Below are 23,637 nucleotides of genomic sequence, written 5' to 3'. Positions count from 1 at the left end.
ATCGAAATAATGTTAAAGAAGAAAATCAAAGCTAGAGGCATCACAATACCGGACTTTAGCCTGTATTACACAGCTGTAATCATCAAGACAGTATGGTATTGGCATAAAAACAGACACAAAGACCAGTGGAATAGACTAGAGAACCCAGAAATGGATCCACAAATATATGGCCAACTAATCTTCAACAAAGCAGGAAAGAATATCCAATGGAAAAAAGACCGTCTCTTTAGCAAATGGTGCTGGGAGAACTGGACAGCAACATGTAGAAGAATGAAAACGGACCACTTTCTTACACTATACACAAAAATAAATTCAAAATGGATGAAAGACCTAAATGTGAGACAGGATACCGTCAAAATCCTATTGGAGAAAACATGCAGCAACCTCTTTGAGCTTGACCACAGCAACTTCTTACATGACATGTCTCTGAAGGCAAGGGAAATAAAAGCAAAAATGAACTATTGGAACCTCATCACAATAAAAAGCTTCTGCACAGCAAAGGAAACAATCAACAAAACTAAAAGGCAACCTACGGAATGGGAGAAGATATCTGCAAATGACACATTGGATAAAGGGTTAGTATCAAAAATTTATAAAGAATTTGCCAAACTTGGGGCGCCTGGGTGGCGCAGTCGGTTAAGCATCCGACTTCAGCCAGGTCACGATCTCGCGGTCCGTGAGTTCGAGCCCCGCGTCGGGCTCTGGGCTGATGGCTCAGAGCCTGGAGCCTGTTTCCGATTCTGTGTCTCCCTCTCTCTCTGCCCCACCCCCATTCATGCTCTGTCTCTCTCTGTCCCAAAAATAAATAAACGTTGAAAAAAAAAATTAAAAAAAAAAAAAAAAAAAAGAATTTGCCAAACTCAACACCCGAAAAACAAATAATCCAGTGAAGAAATGGACAGACGACTGGAATAGACACTTCCAAAGCAGACATCCAGATGGCAAACAACCACATGAAAAGATGCTCAATACTGCTCATCATGAAGGAAATACAAACCAAAAGCACATTAAGATACCACCTCACACTGGTCAGAGTGGCTAAAATTAACAAGTCAGGAAACAAGAGATGTTGGTGAGGATGTGGAGAAAGGGAATCCTCTCGCGCTGTTGGTGGGAATATAAACTGGTGCAGCCACTCTGGAAAAAAGTATGGAGGTTTCTCAAAAAATTAAAAATGGAATTATCTTATAACCCAACAGTAACACTACTAGGAATTTATCCAAAGGATACAGGAGTGCTGATTCACAGGGGCACATGCACCCCAATGTTTATAGCAGCACTACCAACTGTAGCCAAATTATGGAAAGAGCCCAAATGTCCATTGACTGATGAATAGATAAAGATGTGGTATATATATTAAATGGAATACTACTCAGCAATGAAAAAGAATGAAATCTTGCCATTTGCAACAACATGGATGGAACTGGAAGGTATTATCCTAAGAGAAATAAGCCAGAGAAAGACAGATGCCATATGATTTCACTCGTATATGGAGTTTGAGAAACTTAACAGAAGACCATAGGGGAAGGGAAAGAAAAATTAGATGCAAACAGAGAGGGAGGCAAACCATAAGACTCTTAAATACAAAGAACAAACTGAGGGTTGATGGGGGTGGGGTTGGGGGGGCTGGGGAAAAAAAAATGGGCTGGGGATGGGCATTGAGGAGGGCAATTGTTGGGATGAGCACTGGGTGTTGTATGTAAGTGATGAATCATGGGAATCTACTCCTGAAGCCAAGACAACACTGTATGTTAGCTAATTTGATAAATAAACAATAAAATTTTCAAAAAACTAAACTTTCAATGTTTAATTTTAACTACATGCCTAAAGGTTTATATATCTAAGTTAGCCCCCCAAAAAGGTTTTATGAAATCATCTCATTGACAAAATAGAAGATGGTCATATATTTGGGCTGACTTTATATTTTAGCATACTAAGTAGTTGTTTGGGTAGTAAGTTAACATATTTTGAGAGTAATGAAAATATCACAAAATGCTTTGTTAATTACAAACCATTTCCCAGACAGAATCTTATTTAAATATCTAAAACAACCAAATCTGGTAAGCTACTTGATCTCTATGTTCTGAACAAGAGAAAACTGAAGGTAAGGAGTTTAAATTCCCCAGGCAGAGAACTAGTTAATGACAGCACCAGGTCTGGATCCCAGGTCTCCAGATTCCAAATCCCAAGTTCCCTCCCTACACAGCTTCTTAATGGCACATACAACACTACTTCCGTAATGCAGCAAAGAGATGTTGAAGGTTTTGGGATCCACAGATTAGGAAAAGCATCTCAGGAAGAATCTGAACTTTAGAGCCCCCCAAAATAGTAAAAGGGACCAAGCTAAGCAGCACTACAGTAGTCAAAGCAGAGCTAATTATTTTGAACCTAACAGAAGTTTGAAGTTCTCTTTGCAATGACATGGATACAGCTAGAGTATTATGCTAAATGAAATAAGTCAGAGAAGGGCAAATACTGTATGATTTCACTCACAGAGTTTTAAAAACAAAACAAAAAAGCAAAGGGGGGAAAAAGAGAGAGAGGCAGACCAAGAAACAGACTCTCAACTATAGAGAACTGATGGTCACCAGAGGGGAGATGGGTAAGGGGATGGGTGAAACAGGGGATGGGGATTAAGGAGGGCACTTATTGTGACGACCACTGGGTGACATATGAAAGTGCTGAATCACTATACTGTACAGCTGAAACTAATATTACACTCTATGTTAACTAACTGGAATCTAAAGAAAAACTTTAAAAAAAAAAAGTAGCCTGGAGTTCTCGATACAGGAAAGATTTAGGTTAATGTTTTTAAAACTGGAATACTCTAAAATATTCTCAGGAATCCTTCAGTTCTGTATGAGAAAGTTGTTGTTTTTTTTTTAAGTTTAGTTACTTTGAGAGAGAGCGTGTGCACGCACACACGCGCACACCAAGCATGGGGGAGGGACAGAGAGAGAGAGGAGAGGGAGAGAATCACAAGGTGGTTCCACAGTGTCAGCACAGAACTCGATGTGGGGCTTTATCTCACGAACTTAAATGACTGAGCCACCCAGGCACCCCTGTATGAGAAAGTTTTTAATTTTCACTTGCATGTTAATCACAAAATAATCATAAGCATGTTCTAGATCATCTTCACGAGCTCTAAATAGCTAGGTACCAATGTAAGATTTCAGGGATTAAGTTTGGTTTGTGATAATGATAGTGTGCACCTTAATAATTTGCTGTAGTACCTTAATTGTCACAGATTAGAGAGAAATATAGAAGCAGCTCTAAAACAAAAACTATTATGGCATAAGCAAAGGTTGTGCACTGGTTTAGGAGTACTTTAAATAGAGTCCTGGTTCTCAAGTTTTAACATGCACTGGAACCACAGAGAGGGCTCACTAAAAGATTGCATGTTTCTGATTCAGTAGGACGAGAACCTGACAATTTGCATTTCTAAGTTTCCAGGTGATGCTGATGGTTCAAGGACCACATCTGAAAATTACTAGATAGAGAAAAGTGGCACAGAGTAAGGAGTACAGGCATGCTGAACTCAAAAGAAATAGCACTACAGCCTGTTTGGATATTTAGAGGTCATGAGATGAACTGGTTCCCCTGCCAAAAAAGGCAGCGATAGTTACTGAAATTTCTAAATTGCAACGAGTAGCAATTCAGTTTCAGCAAAACACCATTATCTGCCACACTGACTATTAACTTTGTTTTCACTGGTTTTGTAATTTTATGTCTATTAATTGGTGAAACTGTTTTGATGTTGTAGTGGTATAAAAGCTCTAAGTATAGGGAACATTGTAATAAAAACAATTCAAGGTAACATCAAGATCTGGGAAATGGTTTCCCTTTAAAAGGGCTCTGTACGTTATTTAAAACTGACAACTGAGGATGCTAGTGTAACTACATTTTGCACATGGTTACGTTATTTTATAGAAAATAAGATAATTTACACATTTCTAGCCTTCTGCTCTCACCAATAAAATAACTTGGATTATGGTCAACTCAAAATACAGGCATTGCATTACCAAAATCTGCACACAGAATACTGAAAATGAAAAAAAAACAAACAAACCCCACCACAGGGGACTCACCATTGCTGCTGGTTTTTGCATTCTTTGCCAGTTGTGCGCGAGTAGCAGCAATCAAACTATCATGAGCCAACTCCTGAACCCGGAGGAACCATGGAATACTACTATCCGTGCTCTCACTGGAGAGGAAATCATTCCCTGAATCCTCCGCCTCATCTTGTACAAATACTAAGTGCTCAGCTGAAGAGCCCAGACCTGGAAGAAAAAAGAGGATATGTGAAAGATACCTATCAAGTAATCCTTTTATTGGCCCTGCCTCATGTGTCCTGAAATCAGCTATTCCAGATTTTCACCTCTCACCTTAGGCTTCTGTTCTCCTACAACATTAGTTTATCACCTTTTCACTCCCAGCCAACAGACTTTTCTTACCTCCTCCTGTTTCTGAGGCAAAGCTGTCCTCCCTGGCAAACAAGCTAACCCTCACCTCTAGTATGCTGTCCCTATCCTTCAGTTATCTCCTCTCGGCCATCTGCGAGCCATTCCTCCCTACTGGCCATGTTACTATCTCCCTTTATAGCCTTTAAATCTGTCTCACCCATTTTTATTTTAACGAGAAGAAAAAATCCCAGGTACTTCTGTAGCTATTCACTGTTTCACAGTCAAGTTTCCTAAACAAGTGTAACTTCTAACTTTTGTATCCACTTTCTCATCTGCTATCCACTCCCCACCTCTAACCCTGGCCTCCATACCTCCACCACCTCAATAACAAGTGCTCTTGCAGAGGTCACCAGATACACACACTTCCCAGCCCTCATCTCACTATCCCATCCTGTGGTATTTGTACTACCTTTCTTCTTTAAGACTTCTTCCTCTCTTGGCTTCTCCCACACCACTCTCCTTCTGTTTTCTTTATCCCTCTCTAGCAACTTCTTCCCATTCTTCTGTTACCCTTTTAAGTGTTGTGTTTTGTTTTTTTTTCAGGATCCCAGATTTGCCATCTTTTCTGTTTATGCTCCTGAATCAAAGAATCCATGTTCATTGTTTCATATATTTCCTGAATGCTGATAAGCACCAAAACAACTTATTTCACACAAGACAATTCTAGAACTTTAGATTCCTGTTTCTAACTCTCTAAAGGACACCTCCTCGTGAATGTCCCTCTGATCCCAACATCAACAAGCACAACTGGAACTAATCACCCTCCCCACAACTCTGTTCTTGGGTTATCTTGCTGAATGGCACAACCAAATTTCCCAAACAAGAAACTTCTGAGTCATCCTAGAGTCTGCCTCCTCCCTCTACACATTCTACTAATCACCAGACTATACCAATTCTCTAAAATAATAAGGCTTCTTTTAAGTATGACTGAATTAAATATGCCCCACCCCTAGTTTTTTTCCTTAAGCATTAGCACAGTTCAGAAAAGGATAAAGGATACCTGCTCTTGTTAGGTTAAGAAGAATAAAAGAAGTGCTATCACTTGGCTGTAGATCTTGCAACAAGCTAGGAGACTCTGGAGTGGACAAAAACTCCGGGGACTTCTGTACAGTCTGAGCCCTCGTCTCTTCTCCGTCTGGACCCACATTCACCTGAAGGCTTCTCAACACGGCCGAGGAAGGGACCTCCTTGGAGGAGTTTGTATGACTTGGAGTATCATCTAGCAAAGGGAAAATACCATGGCTTTACGTAGCACCTATCTCCAAGGAGCTCACCAAACGTAGCCTCTAATACTCTTACAACATCCCTTATGCAGCAGCATTTTTATTTTACAAATACAAAATTTGCCTTAAGAAAGAACAAAGAGATAACTTTAAGTTTTAAAGGGAGTCAGCTGAAATGTGAAGGATAGACTTGTCTGACACTCGGCAGTAACTATCAACCAACCATCCACGTTTGGACATTACAAACGTTTGTCTTTGAGGTCAGAAATTAGTACTTTTCCCTTGAAAAATGTAGTTATACAATGAATACTAACTCAAGAATAGGATCTAAATTTTTATTTTTCTTGGGAAGAAGTCCCTCCCTTTAATTTTTATAGCATGTATGTGACAGCTCTGTTGAGTCATTAGGGGAAAAAAACACAGCCTGAGAAATAATTGAAATTTTATAGAATCGCCAATATGTTTTATTATACCTCTAGATTTACACTGAAATGTAAAGAAGTAATTCAGAAGACCTGCTCTCTAGAACTTTATTCTAAGGGCAGGGATGAATTTCCAAAGGTTTTGGCTGCAATGAAATGAGCAACTGCACTACAGTGACAAAGCATCCAATGTCTTCAGGGGTTTCATTCATCTTTATAAAAGGCAGGTAATTTTTTTTCCTTTTTTTTTTAAAGGAAATAACAAATAAGATTATAGGAATGAAAGTGGAAGCCTAGGGATGGTGTTGCCATTTCAAAACCTAATGAAGTAGCACAATGTGAATGTGCCACAGAACTGGTTAAATGGTAGATTTAAGTGGTTAAAATGGGTAACTGGTTTAAATGGTAAATCTTAAGTTACGTATATGTTACCATACACACACAAAAATTTTTTAAGTTCATAGCAGCACTGTTTGTCATAGTACAACGCTGGAAAATAACTAAATATACATCAACAGTGTTATGGATAAAGAAGTTGTGGTTACACTCACATAACAAAACACTATACGGCAATGAAACCAAACAAACCACAACTATACAGACAAAGATTAATCTCACAACTACAGTTAACGGAAAAAAGGTACAACAACGTACAGTTTCATTCATTTAAAGTCTGAAAACACCTAAGATTAAACTGCATTGCTTAGACTTGGATGGCTGAACTTGGAAAACAAGTAATGGTCAAAAAATTGAGGATAGTGGTGACCTATTGAAAAACGGAGGTTGTCTTTATGAGGGAAGAACCCAAGGAGGGCCTGGTAGCTGGCAAGGTTCTACTTCTTGATTGGGTGGTAGGTATCTTCTTTATAATAATTCTTCAAAATGCTTAAGCATAGGGTTTTATATTTTTCTGTATCTATGACATATCCCAACTAAAAAGAAAACATCATTCATGGAATGATACACATATGTTTAAGATGCAGGGGAATAAGGTTCGGGAGGTATGTGCAGGTAGGTATGTTTGTGTTTGTAATATTATGTTTCATGAACTAGGAGGTGAGTACATGGATTTTCATTTATTATTATTGATAATTGGTCATCTAAAATATTTTTATTTTTTAATGTTTATTTATTTTTAAGAGAGAGAGAGACACAGAGTGCAAGTGGGGGAGGGTAAGACAAAGAGGGAGACACAGAATCCAAAGCAGGCTCCATGCTCTGAGCTGTCAGCACAGAGCCTAATGCAGGACTCAAACTAACGAATGGTGATATTGTTAGTTTGATATCACCAAAGTCAGACACTTAACCAACTTCGCCACCCAGGCGCCCTGGTTATCTAAAATATTTTTAATCAGGGTACCTGGCTGGCAGAGTCTGAGGAACACATGACTCATGATCTCAGGGTCATAGTTCGAGCCCCACATTGGGTGTAGAGATTACTTAAATGAATCTATAAATAAAAACTTTAAAAAATTTTTAAAGTTTTATTTATTTTGAAAGAGAAAGAGAGCATGACCAGAGGAAGAGCAGAGATAGAGAGACAGAGAGAATCCCAAGCAGATTCCACACTGCAAGCATAGAGCCCGACACAGGGCTTGAACCCACGAACCACAAGATCATGACCTGAGCCAAAATCGGGAGTGGGACACTTAACCAACTGAGCCACCCAGGTGCCCCAATAAATAAAAACTTAAAAAAATAAAATAAATAAAAAAATTTTAATCAAAATTAAAACTAAAAGTTACTGTAGATGCTTTTGTTCCTCTTTTCACTTCATTATTGTTAAAATATTCAACAAATTTAAATTAGGAGAGAAAAAAATTTTTTATGCCTAATGAAGATCAAAATTTATTAGCACATGGAAATTTACACATATTAAAAACCCACAAGGATTTGGAAAAACTCCTACATACCAGTCGAAAAACAGGAGCTGAATGATAGAAGATATGGGAAAGCTAGGAGCCAGCTAGATATGGAAACCTTAAGTCAACATTGGTTGGTTGAATATATCTGTCATTCTTGAATCTTTAAACATTGAAAAAGATTTTAAAGTCACTTCAAAAAATCAAAAAAGAGGGGCGCCTGGGTGGCGCAGTCGGTTAAGCGTCCGACTTCAGCCAGGTCACTATCTCGCGGTCCGTGAGTTCGAGCCCCGCGTCGGGCTCTGGGCTGATGGCTCACAGCCTGGAGCCTGTTTCCGATTCTGTGTCTCCCTCTCTCTCTGCCCCTCCCCCGTTCATGCTCTGTCTCTCTCTGTCCCAAAAATAAATAAACGTTGAAAAAAAAAAAAATCAAAAAAGAATACCACTAGAGGATAGTAACCAGAAGACTTTGTAACATACAAGTTATCACTAATCACCAATAGGTGACCGTCCCGATTTAATATCAATACATTGTGAGTAACTTGTTCTGTGAGTGTTCTGCGAGACAAGCAAACATTTCTAATAAATTTTAACTTGATAAATGAACAATGTCTTGCAATATGAGTAATATGTCACACCAAGTGTCACGTGATCACAACTAAGCCAGTGGTTCTTCTCTCTCTCTCTCTCTCGTTCACTTGCTCACTGTGGGATTGTGGGTGGGTGATGGCCTCCCATGCTCACATCCTTGGTCTCAGGCCATGGTGTTTGTCAGAAATCAGTGACTTTTCAGAACATTGGAAGGTGACCACAGCTAGCACTAGTGTATTTTTTGTCACTTCAAAGCACCTATGGACAGTCAGTCCTTTGCTTTTCCATCCACAAGTAAGCTTAAGAATGTTTTGCTTCAATTCCAGGTCATTGGATAGGTTCCTTGTTAAAGTTGCAGAAAAAGAAAAAGACTGCACTGAGCCAATAGATAGCAGTGATTCCATTAATGATAGTGAAAGTCATCGTACATAATAACCCTGCTCTCTCATCTCCCTCACGCCAGCCACGAAGGCTTTCAAAGGTAAGTGCAGGTTACTTTGTTTATTTTTCTTTATATTTTGTAGTTTCTTTATTATTTTGTATCATATTACAGTATTATAATCATTTTTATATGAATATTTTTGGGTTGTGGAATGAATCATCTGAGTTCCCATTATTTCTTATGGGGAAATTCACTTTGATATATAAGTGCTTTGGATTACAAGCATGTTTCCAGAACAAATTATGCTCACAAACCAAGGTTTTACAGCATTCCAAATTTTAAACATTCCAATTTCCAGAAAATAAAGAATTCACTGCATCCAAAAATAATGTTCTTCTTTCTAATAGTCAAGTGATAGGATCTCCTTTTCCCCATCCAAAATTAATCTCACTACTCATGATCAGCATTCTGCCTCTTCCTACCTCTCCTAGAGACTCCCCACTAATTATCCATTCTTTCTGCTCTAACTGGCTCTTTCCTCAGCATAAAACCATCTTCAAATATTTCAGACCTTAAAAAAGAATTCTGCCATCTACTTTCTGTCCTTTTTTCCTCCCCTAGCAAGAGAGCCTTTAGAAAGTGTAGTTACTTCCTCAACTACACTTAGCTTGCACTGATACCTCAACCCACTGCAGCCTGGCTTTCCACTCTCTTTCCATGGAGCAGGTCCTGCCAAGGTCAACAATGGCCTTGTTGGCCCTATCTCATTGGGATAGTCCCTATCTCATGGGCTTCTTAGAAGCATCTGACACATTGATTCTCCTGCTTTACAGCAGGCTCTCCTGCTTTACCCTGTACCTTGAATAGGGAATTCCACCTTGATCTTTTCTTCTCACTCTCACATTCTATGAATGATCCTATCCATTACTATAGCTTAAATTACCAATGCACTTGTGACTTCCGTGGCTGCTTATTCTCTATGATTCCTAATTTTTACAGTTGCTACCAGTCAGTTATCTCATCTCACCAGTATCACAGAGCAGGCTAAGCTCTTAAGACTTGCTTATCTTGGGGCGCCTGGGTGGTGCAGTCGGTTAAGCGTCCGACTTCAGCCAGGTCATGATCTCGCGGTCTGTGAGTTCAAGCCCCGCGTCGGGCTCTGGGCTGATGGCTCAGAGCCTGGAGCCTGTTTCCGAATCTGTGTCTCCCTCTCTCTCTGCCCCTTGCCCATTCATGCTCTGTCTCTCTCTGTCCCCAAAATAAATAAACGTTGAAAAAAAAAAAAAAATTAAAAAAAAAAAAAAAAAAAAAAAGACTTGCTTATCTTATTTCTTGTGATCTTAATTTTTACCTGGTAACATTAGCCGACTGCATTCTGAGGCCTCAGTCACCGGAAGGAGGGACAAGCAAGTAATGTCTTTAGCTTCTGATTCTACTAGCCCTTGTCCCAATGGGATGGATGTATTCTGAACGAACTGTACCAGGAGCTGAGGGTGTGGGGGAGACAATATTGAAAAATACAAGTTGTTAGGAATGAATCTAAACCGTTGAATTTACCAAAAGTTGATACTGTAATTAAGTCTTCATTGCTTGCTAGTCTCAACCACATTCATAGAAAAACTAGATTAACTATATAAAATAACATTTAAAGTTATTTTTATCAAGTGCACTGTTCTAAAGAAAAGCTGAATTATATAATTAAGTTAACCTCTATCACCTTCTATCAGAGAAAATACAAAAATAATTTTATTTTTAAATGAAGGCTATTAAGAAGTCAACTGCATTGTACTGATTACATTTTACAAGGCACTTTTTTGAGTACTGGCTCATTTAATCATCAGTATAATTCAGTTAAGACTGAACATGTATTTTAAAGATAAGGAATCAAGTTGAAGACATCAAATAAGTTGTCTAAGATCACGACTACTTAGGAGAAGTAAGTCTTCCAACTTACGTACCCTGATTCCAAATTCATTGAACTTTCCACTATGCAACACAGATATACTAAAATTATGTGAGAAAAATGAATAAAAATAAAAAATGTTTAAATCATCTAATCACATTTAGGAAGAAAACACTTTCAGACATATACAAAATTAATTTAAAAATGGTTGTGGCAGTAAAAATTTACATATGTATATACACATACACATATACACCATCTATATAAAAATTTCGTCATTATGCAATTACCTAGATGTATACTAACTTACACTTACTTAAATAAATATAAAAAGTGATAGGTAAAAACAAAGTTTTTAAAGTACTTAGTGACAGAAAAAATAACAAACTAGTAGTTATAATCAAAACCATACAGCCCACAAAAACTTTATTTACTATCTGGTTCATTATAGAAAAAGTTGGCTGACTCCTGAACTAAGGATGAACTCTGGAAGATAGCCCACAAAAAAATATAAATAAATAAACAAAAAGTGCTGCCTTGGCTCACCTCTGGTTTGGATTCTAACTCATCTGATAACATTGATTCAGCTTCCAAATCCTGTAGCTGTTGAGGGGACAGGTTAAAAATTTAATTCAGAGTCAATGACACCTTCCTGCTATGCTCATATTCCTTTAGGAAATGCTATGCTTTTCCTGTAAGATGCTGTGCTGAGTGGATAATCAATTTAGCCTAAAAAAAGATAAGAGAGAGAAAGAGAGAATTAGAGTAGTGAAAAAATGCAGCTAAATAAACAAAGGCACTTCTCCACGTATCCAAAAATCACAACAAGCAAAAAATAACGAATTCAGCCCAAAACACTTGTTTTAAATAGAACAAACCCAACAGGTGTCAAAATCCATTAAAAGTTGTATTTAGAGGGGCGCCTGGGTGGCACAGTCGGTTAAGCCTCTGACTTCAGCCAGGTCATGATCTCGCGGTCCGTGAGTTCGAGCCCCGCGTCGGGCTCTGGGCTGATGGCTCGGAGCCTGGAGCCTGTTTCCGATTCTGTGTCTCCCTCTCTCTCTGCCCCTCCCCCGTTCATGCTCTGTCTCTCTCTGTCCCAAAAAATAAAATAAACTTTGAAAAAAAAATTAAAAAAAAAAAGTTGTATTTAGAGAATTCCTAATTCTAATATCTATTTTAGAAAAGTTCTTAAAAATGGAAAAAGGGGGGCGCCTGGGTGGCGCAGTCGGTTAGGCATCCGACTTCAGCCAGGTCACGATCTCGCGGTCCGTGAGTTCGAGCCCCATGTCGAGCTCTGGGCTGATGGCTCAGAGCCTGGAGCCTGTTTCCGTTTCTGTGTCTCCCTCTCTCTCTGCCCCTCGCCCATTCATGCTCTGTCTCTCTCTGTCCCAAAAATAAATAAACATTGAAAAAAAATTTAAAAAAAAAAAAAAAAAGGAAAAAGGTATGTGCCCAAAGAATTTCTTGTTAGCATCTGTGATAACAAACAACTGCAAGCAAGATATAAATAGACATATATACCCAACACTCAGGAAATGGTTAATTAGGTTATGGCACTGTCACTTAAAAATACAGTTATGAAAACAATGCAACAACAACAAGAAATGCTAATGACATGTTAAATTACAAAAACAAAATTCAGAAGTATACACTTGCTATTATTAAAACTAGTTAAGAAGGTAAAAGGGAATTTACAGAACTATGATAGTAGCTATGTTAGGTGGTATAGGCTGGTGTGACTTATTTTTCTTTTCTCAATTTCCCCATCTTTCTAAAAGTAGTTACACAGTGAAAATTTGAACACTGTTTCCCAAAAGTAGTACCCTTGGGACCTGATGCAGCTGTTTTCCCCCATAATTAAAATTCTTACTTTCTTATAGCTTAATTTTTTTTCAGAATTTTGACAAATGAATCCACTTTATTTTGTACAATTGTTGCTAAAATTGGGAACACTGCTATATACAAACTAACCATACAGCGTAAAATGTACCCAGGATGGGAATTTTCAATGAATACCAAGGTTGACTAGAAAGTTAGAAAAGGCAGACTTACTCTACAAAAAGAACATATAGAAGTGCCTGAATAAATTTTCATTTCTGTTCATTGTCCTTTTGGTTCCTTCCCCTCCCCCTTGCTAGCTTCCAGAAATCCTCATTTTCATCGTAAAAAAATAATTCATAAGATGTAAGTGAAAGTGTCCTTTTATTTAAGTTTCCCACATAAAATCAAGTATCATAAATTCCTGACTTTTCCTTTCACATGTGTTTTTTCTTATGCAATGACTATACAGAATAGTTCAATGTGATTTATCCATCTCTCTTTTTCACAGAAGAAGGAACCAAGGCTCAGTACATCACTTAAGTTATTAAGTTGCAGAACCAGAACTCACACCTACAGAGCAGGTTGGCATGAATGGTGATTACATCTATCTACATCTGATCTTGGAACACCAGGATTTAAGAACTCCTTTTCCCCAATTCTAGCTCATCTCAAGAAGCCAAGAAATTACCAAATGTTTAAGTTATCCTTAAGGTTCCTCCATCTTTGAGTTTACAGGATTGTAAAATCTCTAGGAAACTAGACAACTATTCACTCTCCTTTATATTTGTTAAGGTTCTTAGAAAAGAATGGTGCTAGCTGCATTTCTAGTACCCTTACCTAAAGAGAAATGAAAAAAAAAAAAATGAAGTGCATGAATATGTGCACTGAACAAGAGAAAAATCATATACTAGATCTTAGTTTGGCAAAGCTGTAATAACAATTTAAAGAGGGAAGCTACCACCTCTCTTCTAGTTTAAGAGTCACCTCTAGATCACCATTTCTCAAGGGTCCATGGCTATCCATGATATCTTTTTATTTTAGTGTCTTCATTTTAGTGATAATCTTTCTGTTTTATTTTGAGACAGAGAGAGAGAGAGAGAGAGAGAGAGAGAGAGAGAGAGAGAGAGAACTGTGCATGTGAGCATGGGAGGGGCAGAGAAAGAGAGAGAGAGAATCCCAAGCAGGCTCTGTGCTGTCAGCTCAGAGCCCAAGGAAGGGCTTGATGCCAGGCTCTATCTCAAGAACTGTGAGATCACGACCTGAGCCAAAACCAAGAGTCAGATGCATAACTGACTGAGCCACCCAGGTGTCCCTCATTTCAGTGATAATCTTTAAAAAAATTAACATAAGCATTTTCTAGGACAAAAGGGTATATATAATTGAGTTCTGCCTAAGTTTGGTGCCCAAGTTTGTGGTTTGTATGTACACTGTGAACTAAAGAGAGACTAGTAGCATAGAACAGACAGGCTGACCTCAAAAGAATCTGTACTAGAGCACTCAATACCAAATCAAGTGTACTGTGTGAATCTCATCTTTAACACAGCAACCTGCTATGTTTATTAGCTGAAAGTGTGATGGCAAATATGCAGTTAAATCTGTTTCTATTCTTAATTCCCATCATCCATTTAACAGGTTTCAAAAACTGCAATGTAAGTCTTTAAGTAACAGTTTCACTGAGGTATAATTTATATACCATACGATTCACTCATTTAAAGAGTTTGGTTAAATTGTTTTTAGTATATTCACAGAGTTGTGCAACTACAACCACAATCAATTTTTAAAATGTTTTTAGTGTTTATTTTTGAGAGAGAGAAAGAGACAGAGTATGAGCAGGGGAGGGGCAGAGAGAGAAGGAGACACAGAATCCGAAGCAGGCTCCAGGCTCTGAGCCGTCAGCAGCACAGAGCCCCACACAGGGCTCAAACTCACGAACCACAAGATCATAACTTAAGCCGAATTTGGACGCTTAATCAATTGAACCATCCAGGTGCCCCACAAAATCAATTTTATAACAACTTCATCACCCCCAAAAAGAAACTCCTGTACCCATTAGCAATCACTCTTCATTTCCTTCCAAACCTTCCCCTGACCAGGCCTAGGCAACCACTTGTCTATTTCTGTCTGTATGGATTTGCCTATTCTGGACATTTCATATAAATGGAGTTATACATGTGATCTTTTGTGCTTGGCTGCTATCACTTAGCATAATGATTCCAAGGTTCCTCCCTGTTGTAGCATGTATCAGCATTTCTTTTTATTGTCAAGTAATATTCTATATACATTTTATTTATCCAAGTAACAGTTAATGGACATTGGGTTATTTCTACAATTTGGCTATTATGAATAAAGCTGCCATGAACATTGATGTACAAGTTTTTGTGTGGACCTGTATTTTTACTCTTTTGGATATATACCTAGAAGTGGAATTGCCAGGTCACATGGCAACTCTATTTAACCTTGTGAGGAATTACCAGGGTGTCTTCCAAAGTGTCTGCACCGTTTCACAATCTCACCAGCAGTGGATTTCTCTACATCCTCACCAACACATTATTATAGCTCTCTTAATGGGTGTGAATGGTAACCCATTGTGGTTCTGAACTGCATTACCTGATAGCTAGTGGTTTTGAACATCTCTTCATGTGCTTATAGGCCATTTGTACATCTTTTTAGGAGAAATACTTACTTAGATTGTTGGCTCATTTTTTAAATTGATTGGTCTTTTTATTGTTGAGTTGTAAGAGTTCTTTATATATTCTAGATATAAGCTCCTTATCAGATAAATGATTTGCACAAACCTTTTCCCATTCTGTGTTATCTTCTCATTTGCAATGCAAATCTTATCTTCATTTGAACAAGGCAACTCTAACTCTACAGTTATCAAACAAAACCTCATTAAAACTGTCATTCAAGGACTTCTAGTCAGTTTTAGTTAAATGTGAGATCCCATTATCATAAGCTGCTTAACAATGTCTTGACACTATAAATACTACCTTGTATGATATTCTCTGGATTAGTATTACTAAAGGTAAATGTAGAAACCGATGAAATATATTCCCGAATCCAAGGCTAAATCTTTCCGCTATTAAGTTCAACATTAAGTACTTCATTTCAGCAAAACAACATCTCTACCATACAATATGAATGGTATTTTGAATTTTGTTTTATGGTGTAGTTTACATTTGTATACTTACTCATAAAGATCTAACTCCATGGCAACAACTGATATAATCGTAACAACCTAAACTGTACTAAGTACACAGTTCCTTAGAGTCATCAAAACATATTAGACTGCTAATATTGTAATAAGTTTGTATGGTGGCAGGTGGGTAACTAGGCTTACTGAATAGTCTATCAAATTGTGGTAATGTATCAAACTGTCAAATCACTATGTTGTACACCTGAAACTAATTTAACACTATATGTCAACTATTCATCAATTAAAAATAAATCTGTAGGGGCACCTGGGTGGCTCAGCTGGTTAAGCAGCTGCTTTTGTCTACTCTTGGTTTCAGTTCAGGTCATGGTCTCACAAACGCGTGTCAGGCTCTGCCTTGGTGATGCGGAACCTGCTTAGGATTCTCTCTCTCTCTCCTTCGCGCTCTCTGCCCCTGCCCTGCTCATGCTCTCCTCTCTCAAAAAAAAGAAAAAAAAAAAACTTGAAAAAAAAGAGCTACTGGGATCTTCAATGTAGGAGGGATAAGAATTACTACATAGCTTTATGTCTGAGTATATTTAATGTAATCATAATAAAAATAATTTGGCAGTATGGGGGCCACTATAGTGTGCAATGCAATGTTTTTCCTTTAAATGCAATTTGCATGACACAGGAGTGAATAGGACTGCACTTACTCAAAAGGAAGCTATTTTCAAGGTAATTATGGGTCTCAAAGAGATTTCTTCCCAGGCTTTCTTATTAATTAAGATACTAGAAATGTAATACCAAGTAGTCACATACATCACCCCAAATTCTTTATTTTTATTACTATTTGTTTTTGAGAGAGAGAGAGAGAGAGAGAGAGAGAGAGAGAGAGAGAGAGAATGCACCCACGAGCATAAGAGAGGGTCAGAGAGAGAGATAGAGAGAGAATCTCAAGCAGACTCCACACTTAGCATGGAGCCGGTCATGGGGGCTCAACCCACAACCCTGGGATCATGATCTGAGCCAAAATCAAGAGTCGGATGCTCAACTGACTGAGTCACACAGGTGACCCATCTCCCAAATTCTTTAATGTGAACACTAATAGTTGCTCATTTTTATTTTGTATCTTTACCTGGTAGACAGGCAAAATTTATATTCTTATTTCCTTTTATATTGGAAAAATTACTAATTCAGCCCATTTTATTTATTTTTTTTTCAACGTTTATTTATTTTTGGGACAGAGAGAGACAGAGCATGAACGGGGGAGGGGCAGAGACAGAGGGAGACACAGAATCGGAAACAGGCTCCAGGCTCTGAGCCATCAGCCCAGAGCCTGACGCGAGGCTCGAACTCCCGGACCGCGAGATCGTGACCTGGCTAAAGTCGGACGCTTAACAGACTGGGCCACCCAGGCGCCCCCAGCCCATTTTAAATAACAAAGGAGATAATGACATTTAACTATCATCAAACCAAGGATAGGCCCATCAAATCATATTTTTCACAAGTCATAAATAAGGCATCTTGGTTCTGGATAGAGTTCACAACAAAACAAACTGATCTCAGAAACCCAGGGATAAGTCTAATAAATACGAAATAATAGTCAGACCCTTTCTCCCTCTACCCATGCCAACAACTGAATTTTACTGTGTGCATTGCTCCTTTTGGCCATCAAAGCACATTAGACTGCTTAAAGAAAACAATCTTGGTCCAGCACAAATTATATTTTTTAGAAATCCACCGCCCTACCACTGCTATTATATTAACAGTTAATAATAGCAGAATATGTTAATATGCTATCCCATAGTCAGCTTAAAGGTTAAAAGGAATGCAGGCAATAGACATCTTTGCAATGAACCAAAGCAAAGTACAGGAAGGCCTGAAAACTTCTGTAAATTGGTAATGAGAGAACTCATAACAAAAGCAAAGCAGATTTAAGACAAAAGAGATTTCTATGATCTAGACCATCCTGAAAACAATTCTCCTTCTGTTTTTAGCCAAATAAACAAATCCTGAGAACTGAAGTCTGATAAACTGCATTCTTCTACAGTACACTCAACATCATCCAGCAAATTATTCATTAATACTAAGTAGCTAAACAAGTTAAATAAAGAAGCTGAGATGTTTATTTAAAAAAAAAATCCAAGGTCTCTAAAGCAAAAATCTAAATTCTGCCTCTGACTTTTTGGTTGAGACCTAGGCAAGCTACTCAACTTCTTGGCCCTAAGTAACTCATCTGAAATACAGATGAAACAAATCTACCTAGGACTATTTACCTATCATTCAACAGAAACGCTTACAAAATTCTTCAAAAACAAAGCTCTGCATAAGTGCTTAAGAGACAAGTAAATCTATCAAATACATTGTATACTATAAAAGGTTAAGAAATCTGCCTTTATTACAGAGCCCAAATTTCCTATAAAGCAGTGATTTTCAAACATTTTGACTGCAACCCACAGTAAGATATATTTTCCATGATACCTGAGAATGAAACACATGCTGAGATGCAAATAACATATTTTCATGAAACAATACTAACCTATGTTAATCTCATGCACTCTAAATTTTTTTAAATAAAACCCACTAAAGTGATCTCACAAACTACTTAACAGATTATGTCCCACAGATTGAAAAACACTATATCTTCAAAAGTCTAAAATACATATGTTAAACACAGACTCAGCCATAAAACATAAAACCATAGATATAAACCTGCTATAAATATACATTACAAGTCAGCAATTATCACTGATAAGAGTCTTGGGGAAACTGAAATTACTTGAATCCTCACACAAGACAGGAATTAGTTAGTGGTAACACTGTGTCCAGAGGGTGGAGATGGCCTAAAATCAATGCAGGCTACACAGAGAAATATTGGGAGGAAAAACCAAGCCAAAATAAACTAAACAAGCAACAGAGGAACATAACTGATACAGGTCTCTTGCCTCAGTTCTGACTGCCGTACAGAAGGGAGTGCATTCCAAAGGGAAAGATTATCAGGGGCTTTTACTACTCTGCAAGAAAGAAACAGAACATCATTGTGTCAGCTTCTAAAAAGTAATGTGATTCTACCCTAGGAAAACAAAGTCCGGAATATCAGTACTGTACTTATTTGAGGGAGGTAGAAAATGCCTTGACCTTGACCCAGTTTCAGAAAGAAGGGAGGGAAGGGGTAAGAAAAAAAAGGGAAGAAATTAAGAAACACCATGGTTCTTCCCGATTGGTCACCAATCTGCTTCTTGGCTCCCTCCATTTCTACCTATGTCTGACCACAGATATAGACCCAAATGATGTTTCACTAAAGCTGAAAAATACTACATCAAAAATCCTACCAATGGCAGGGAATTACAAAGGCCAAAAATTAAAATTTAAAAAAGAGTAGTTTAAATTTTGGCATAAAACGGTAGTTGTAGGGGCGCCTGGGTGGCTCAGTCAGTTAAGCATCAACTCTTGATTTCGGTTCAGGTCATGATCCTAGGGTGGTGGGATCAAGCCCCACGTTGGGCTCCTGAGTATAGAGCCTTTCTGTCTCTCTCTCTCTCTCTCCCTCTCTCTCTCTGCCCTTCTCCTTAGTTCATGCTCACACACTCTCTCTCTCAAAATAATTAATTAACTAATTAATTAATTAATAAGATAGTAGTCCTAGGAAAAGAAAAGCCAGGTAACTTCTTATATTCATATCTAGTATATTATGCAAGTTGATTAAACTCTAATAGTTAAGTGGTAACAGGTACTAATGAAAAAAAAATTGGAACATAGAAGTGTGAAGCCAGAATGAATCTTAGCAATACAGGATTTATCTGGGGCCTTCCCTTTTCCTTCCCAGGATCTGCTGAGGTGTTCTATTCCACAGCTCTCATTTTTATTCTAGTCACTTCCCCCTTTCTCTGCAAACCTTCAGAGCCAAATTTATCAAAAGACTTGTCTCCACTTTCTCATCTCCAGTCACTATTCAATCCCAAGACTTCACCAAAACTTCTCTTGTAAAGGGTACCAAAGATCTTCATGTTATCAAATCCAATGGACACTCTGCAGTCCTAATCTTATTTGACCTTTGCAATGAACACTATTGTTTTTAATTGTCCTACATTCATTTCCCCTGCTTAGGTGACAGGATCTACATTAGTTTGGGGATGTACCCTTCCCCCATTGGATACACCTTTGGTGAGACTGCAGATTAAGGTGTTCTTTCCTTCACTGACCAACTGTTGGACACTTGACCTGCACTGAACAAATCAGCCACTTTTCCTCAGAACATGAATTCTAAAAGAAGTAACAAAGGGCTGAAAACTGCTGCAGCAGCCCATTCATTCCAGTAATGCAGCTAGCAGCCTCCCCTGGGGCTGCTCAGATTCCTGTCCTTTATGAAGCCAAGGCCTTCATCATTTCCTTTGATCCTATGAGCTGCCCACATCCTTGTTATAAATTCCTCTTCTGAAGCAAACTGGTTACTTCTGAAGCAATCAGAGCCACAACTGGTATTATCCCTTAGAAGCACTGTCTCCTTCCTCAAACACTTACTGTCTTTGCTTCAAAGATACGTGTTCCTCATTTTACTCTTATTGTCATTGCCATTCCTCCAGTTTCCTTTGGTAACTTTTTTTTTTTCCTTTGAGAGAAAGAGCAAGAAAGAGAGAGATGGAGGGAGAGAGAGAGAGAGACAGAGACAGAGACAGAGAGAGAATCCCAAGCAGGTTCTGCACCGACAGTACAAAGCCCGATGTAGGTCTTCAAGCTCACTGAGATCATGACCTGATCCAAAATTGAATGCTTAACTGACTGAGCCATCCAGGCGTCCCTCCTTTGGTAACTTCTATACTCTTCCTGCTTGCAGCCTCTAAATACTAGTATTCCTCAGGATAGTATTCAGGACCTCTTCTCTTGCTACACTCTCCTCTTAGCATAAGTTCATGGCTTTAAATGATAGTCTCCAAAATTTTTTAAAGTTTTTATTTAACAATTAGTTAACATACAGCATAATATTAGTTTCAGGTACACAATACAGTAATTCAACACTTCAATACAACACTGCGTGCTAATCACCAAAATTTTTATTTATAGCCCAGATACGTCCCTGAGCTGCAGACCTGCATATACAATTGCTTACTTGGTACCTGTACTTAATGTCTGAAACTTGGTATCTCTAATGTGTCTAAAATTAATTCTCTCTCAAGCCTGTTTTCCATCATGCCCTGCCAGCCCCACTCACCACAATCCTCCACTTAAGACAGGACCACCATGCACCCCATTTAGGAATCATTTTTATTACTTTCTTTCTTTTGCTCCCAATATCCAGTCCAGCTGCTAGTCCCATTAAGATAACAAATCCACCTACTTCTATCCACCACCCTATTTCAGGCCACCATTAACACTTGCCCTAAACTACTGTTAGTGCCACCTAACTCGTCTCCCTGCTTCTACTCTTGCCTACCTTCCATTCTATTCTCTTTCCAGTAGTAAATATCTTTTTAGGGGCACCTGGGTGGCTCAGTCGGTTAAGCATCCGACTTTGGCTCAGGTCATGATCTCACGGTTGGTGGGTGGGTTTGGGCCCCGCGTCAGGCTCTGTGCTGACAGCTCAGAGCCTGCAGCCTGCTTCAGATTCTGTGTGTGTGTCTCTCTCTCTGCCCCTCCCCTGCTCACACTCGTCTCTCTCTTGTCTCTCAAAAACAAATAAAAATGTTTAAAAAAATTAAAATGATTCCTATTATATCACTCCCCTGCTTGAAACTCTTTACGCGGCTTCCCAATGCACCTACATAAAATTTAAACTCCTTGGGGCGCCTGGGTGGCTCAGTCGGTTAAGCCTCCGACTTCGGCTCAGGTCAGGATCTCGCAGTCTGTGAGTTCGAGCCCCACATCGGGCTCTGTGCTGACCACTCAGAGCCTGGAGCCTGTTTCGGATTCTGTGTCTCCCTCTCTCTCTGACCCTCCCCCATTCATGCTCTGTCTCTCTCTGTCTCAAAAATAAATAAACGTTAAAAAAAAATTTTTTTAATTAAAAAAAATAAATAAATAAACTCCTTCTCCTGGCATGTAAGAACCTATGTGATCCATTCCTGTTCCTCCAACCACACTCCAGAGTCACTCTCCCTTACTTGCTCTCCAAGCTCCAGCCATCTTAGTTCCTTCAACACATTAAGCTCTTTCTGATGTTAGGGATGTGCACACGTCTTTTCCTCTGCCTTGGAATGCTTTTACCTCCCTCTCCATTAGTTACCTCTTTTTCACTTTTCTGGGCTCTGTTTAACTATCAACTCATTTACAAAGGCTTGGCCTGGTCACCTTATCCAAAGAAGATTCCCCACACTTCCACCTTTGTTCTCTATCTCTACCATTTCTAATTCCTTTGTTTTTATATAATATTCCTTTTTTTTTTTTTTTTTTTGGTCTGGTTACTCCCCTAAATTGTAAGCTCCATAAACAAGGGCAGGAACTAGTCTGTCTTGTTTATAACTTTACATTCCACTACCTAGCACAGTGCCAGGCAAAGTACTTTATGTAATTCATAAGGAATTTAGGTCTCCAAGAGTCATTTCTGATACTGTGAAACTCCAAGGCTGTCTTTACTATGAGATTAAAGGGCTTCTATACAAACTTCCCTGCAAGCACCTAGTAGGCACTGAATAAATGAATGAATGACCTGGATATAATACCAAAATATTTGCCTCTATTCCTGACCTCTCTCCTCAACTCCAAATTTTCATTTCTAACTGCTTGCTGGGTATCTCCACACAGATATCCACCTCAAACCGAACAATGTTCACAATCCAGATAATCATCTCTACCACCAAACCTGTTCTTCTTCCTGTATTATCCATTTCAATTATTGCCCAATCTTCTTCCCACTCAGCCATAAATTCTAGGTCTTTAACAATGTCTCTCATCTTCAATATTTAAATAACCCCAGTAGTTCTAATTCCCCCAAATTTATTCCCCCTGGAATGCCCTGTTTAGGCCTCATTATCTTTCAACTACACTATTAAAAGAAACTACTAACTGGTCATCCTTCCCTAAAAATTCCTCCCCCCCCTTTTTTTTTAAGTTTATTTATTTATTTTTGAGAGAGAGAGAGAGAGAGAGAGAGAGAGAAAGCAAGCAGGGGAGCGACAGAGAGAGAATCCCAAGCAGTGGGACTCACTCCCACCAACCATCTCATGACCTGAGCCAAAACCAAGAGTCAACCGACTGAGTAGTTTAGGTGCCCCAAAATTCCCTTCTTCAATCCATCTTTTTATGCAGCCACTCAAATTATCTTTCCAAAACACAGAAATGCTTGTTACTTCACTCACTCAAAATTCAGTGCCTCAGAATATTAGTCAAATCCCTAACTATGGCATTTCAAATATCCTACAATCTATCTTCAAACACTGTTTCAGTTAGAGCACGTCCATCTTCCTCAATTAACCCTTTGCTCCAACCCACACGGACTGGCTACTGAATGAACACACCAGCCTATTTCAGTGCTCCACATCTTTGCTTAGAATAGTTCTTCAACCAATAATAAGCACTATCCAGCTGTGATTTTTTGAAATCCTTTCCAGACTTTTTTTTTTCATTTTTTTAAATGCTTATTTATTTATTTTGAGAGAGACAGTGTCAGCAGTGGGAAGGGGCAGAGACAGTGGAGAGAGAATCCCAAGCAGGCCTCCCGCTGACAGCACAGAGCTTAACACAGGTCTCCATGCCGCGAACAGTGAGATCGTGACCTGAGTCAAAATCAAGAGCTTGACGCTTAACCCACTGAGCCACCCAGGAGCCCCTCCTTCCCAGATTTTAATATCCAACTCAAATGCCATCCTCCACTAAGACTCTGATCCTTTCCCTCCAG

The 23,637-nt window shown here is 38.7% G+C and overlaps 1 protein-coding gene across 6 annotated transcripts in view; it reads right to left on the bottom strand.

The window, feature by feature from the left end:
- Positions 1–23,637, bottom strand: part of ZNF410 (zinc finger protein 410) — a 50,835-nt gene that overhangs the window by 25,873 nt on the left and 1,325 nt on the right. For 5 of the 6 annotated variants that reach the window (XR_006293433.1, XM_043556574.1, XM_043556576.1 and 2 more), the window contains exons 2-5: positions 11,393–11,575; positions 10,295–10,430; positions 5,464–5,682; positions 4,089–4,280 (exon numbers count right to left, since the gene is read on the bottom strand). Coding sequence is in view for 5 of the 6 variants with exons in the window: in XM_043556574.1 (XP_043412509.1) it covers positions 4,089–4,280; positions 5,464–5,682; positions 10,295–10,430; positions 11,393–11,425 (580 nt within the window). In the remaining variant the exon portion in view is untranslated. The remainder of the gene's footprint in view (positions 1–4,088; positions 4,281–5,463; positions 5,683–10,294; positions 10,431–11,392; positions 11,576–23,637) is intronic. The other variant, XM_043556578.1, reaches the window with a different exon arrangement.

The sequence above is a fragment of the Prionailurus bengalensis genome, chromosome B3, assembly GCF_016509475.1.
Source record: "Prionailurus bengalensis isolate Pbe53 chromosome B3, Fcat_Pben_1.1_paternal_pri, whole genome shotgun sequence".
Classification (NCBI taxonomy): Eukaryota; Metazoa; Chordata; class Mammalia; order Carnivora; family Felidae; genus Prionailurus; species Prionailurus bengalensis.
The sequence above is the reverse complement of the archived record's forward strand: the minus strand, read 5'-3'. Positions and strand labels throughout refer to the sequence as shown.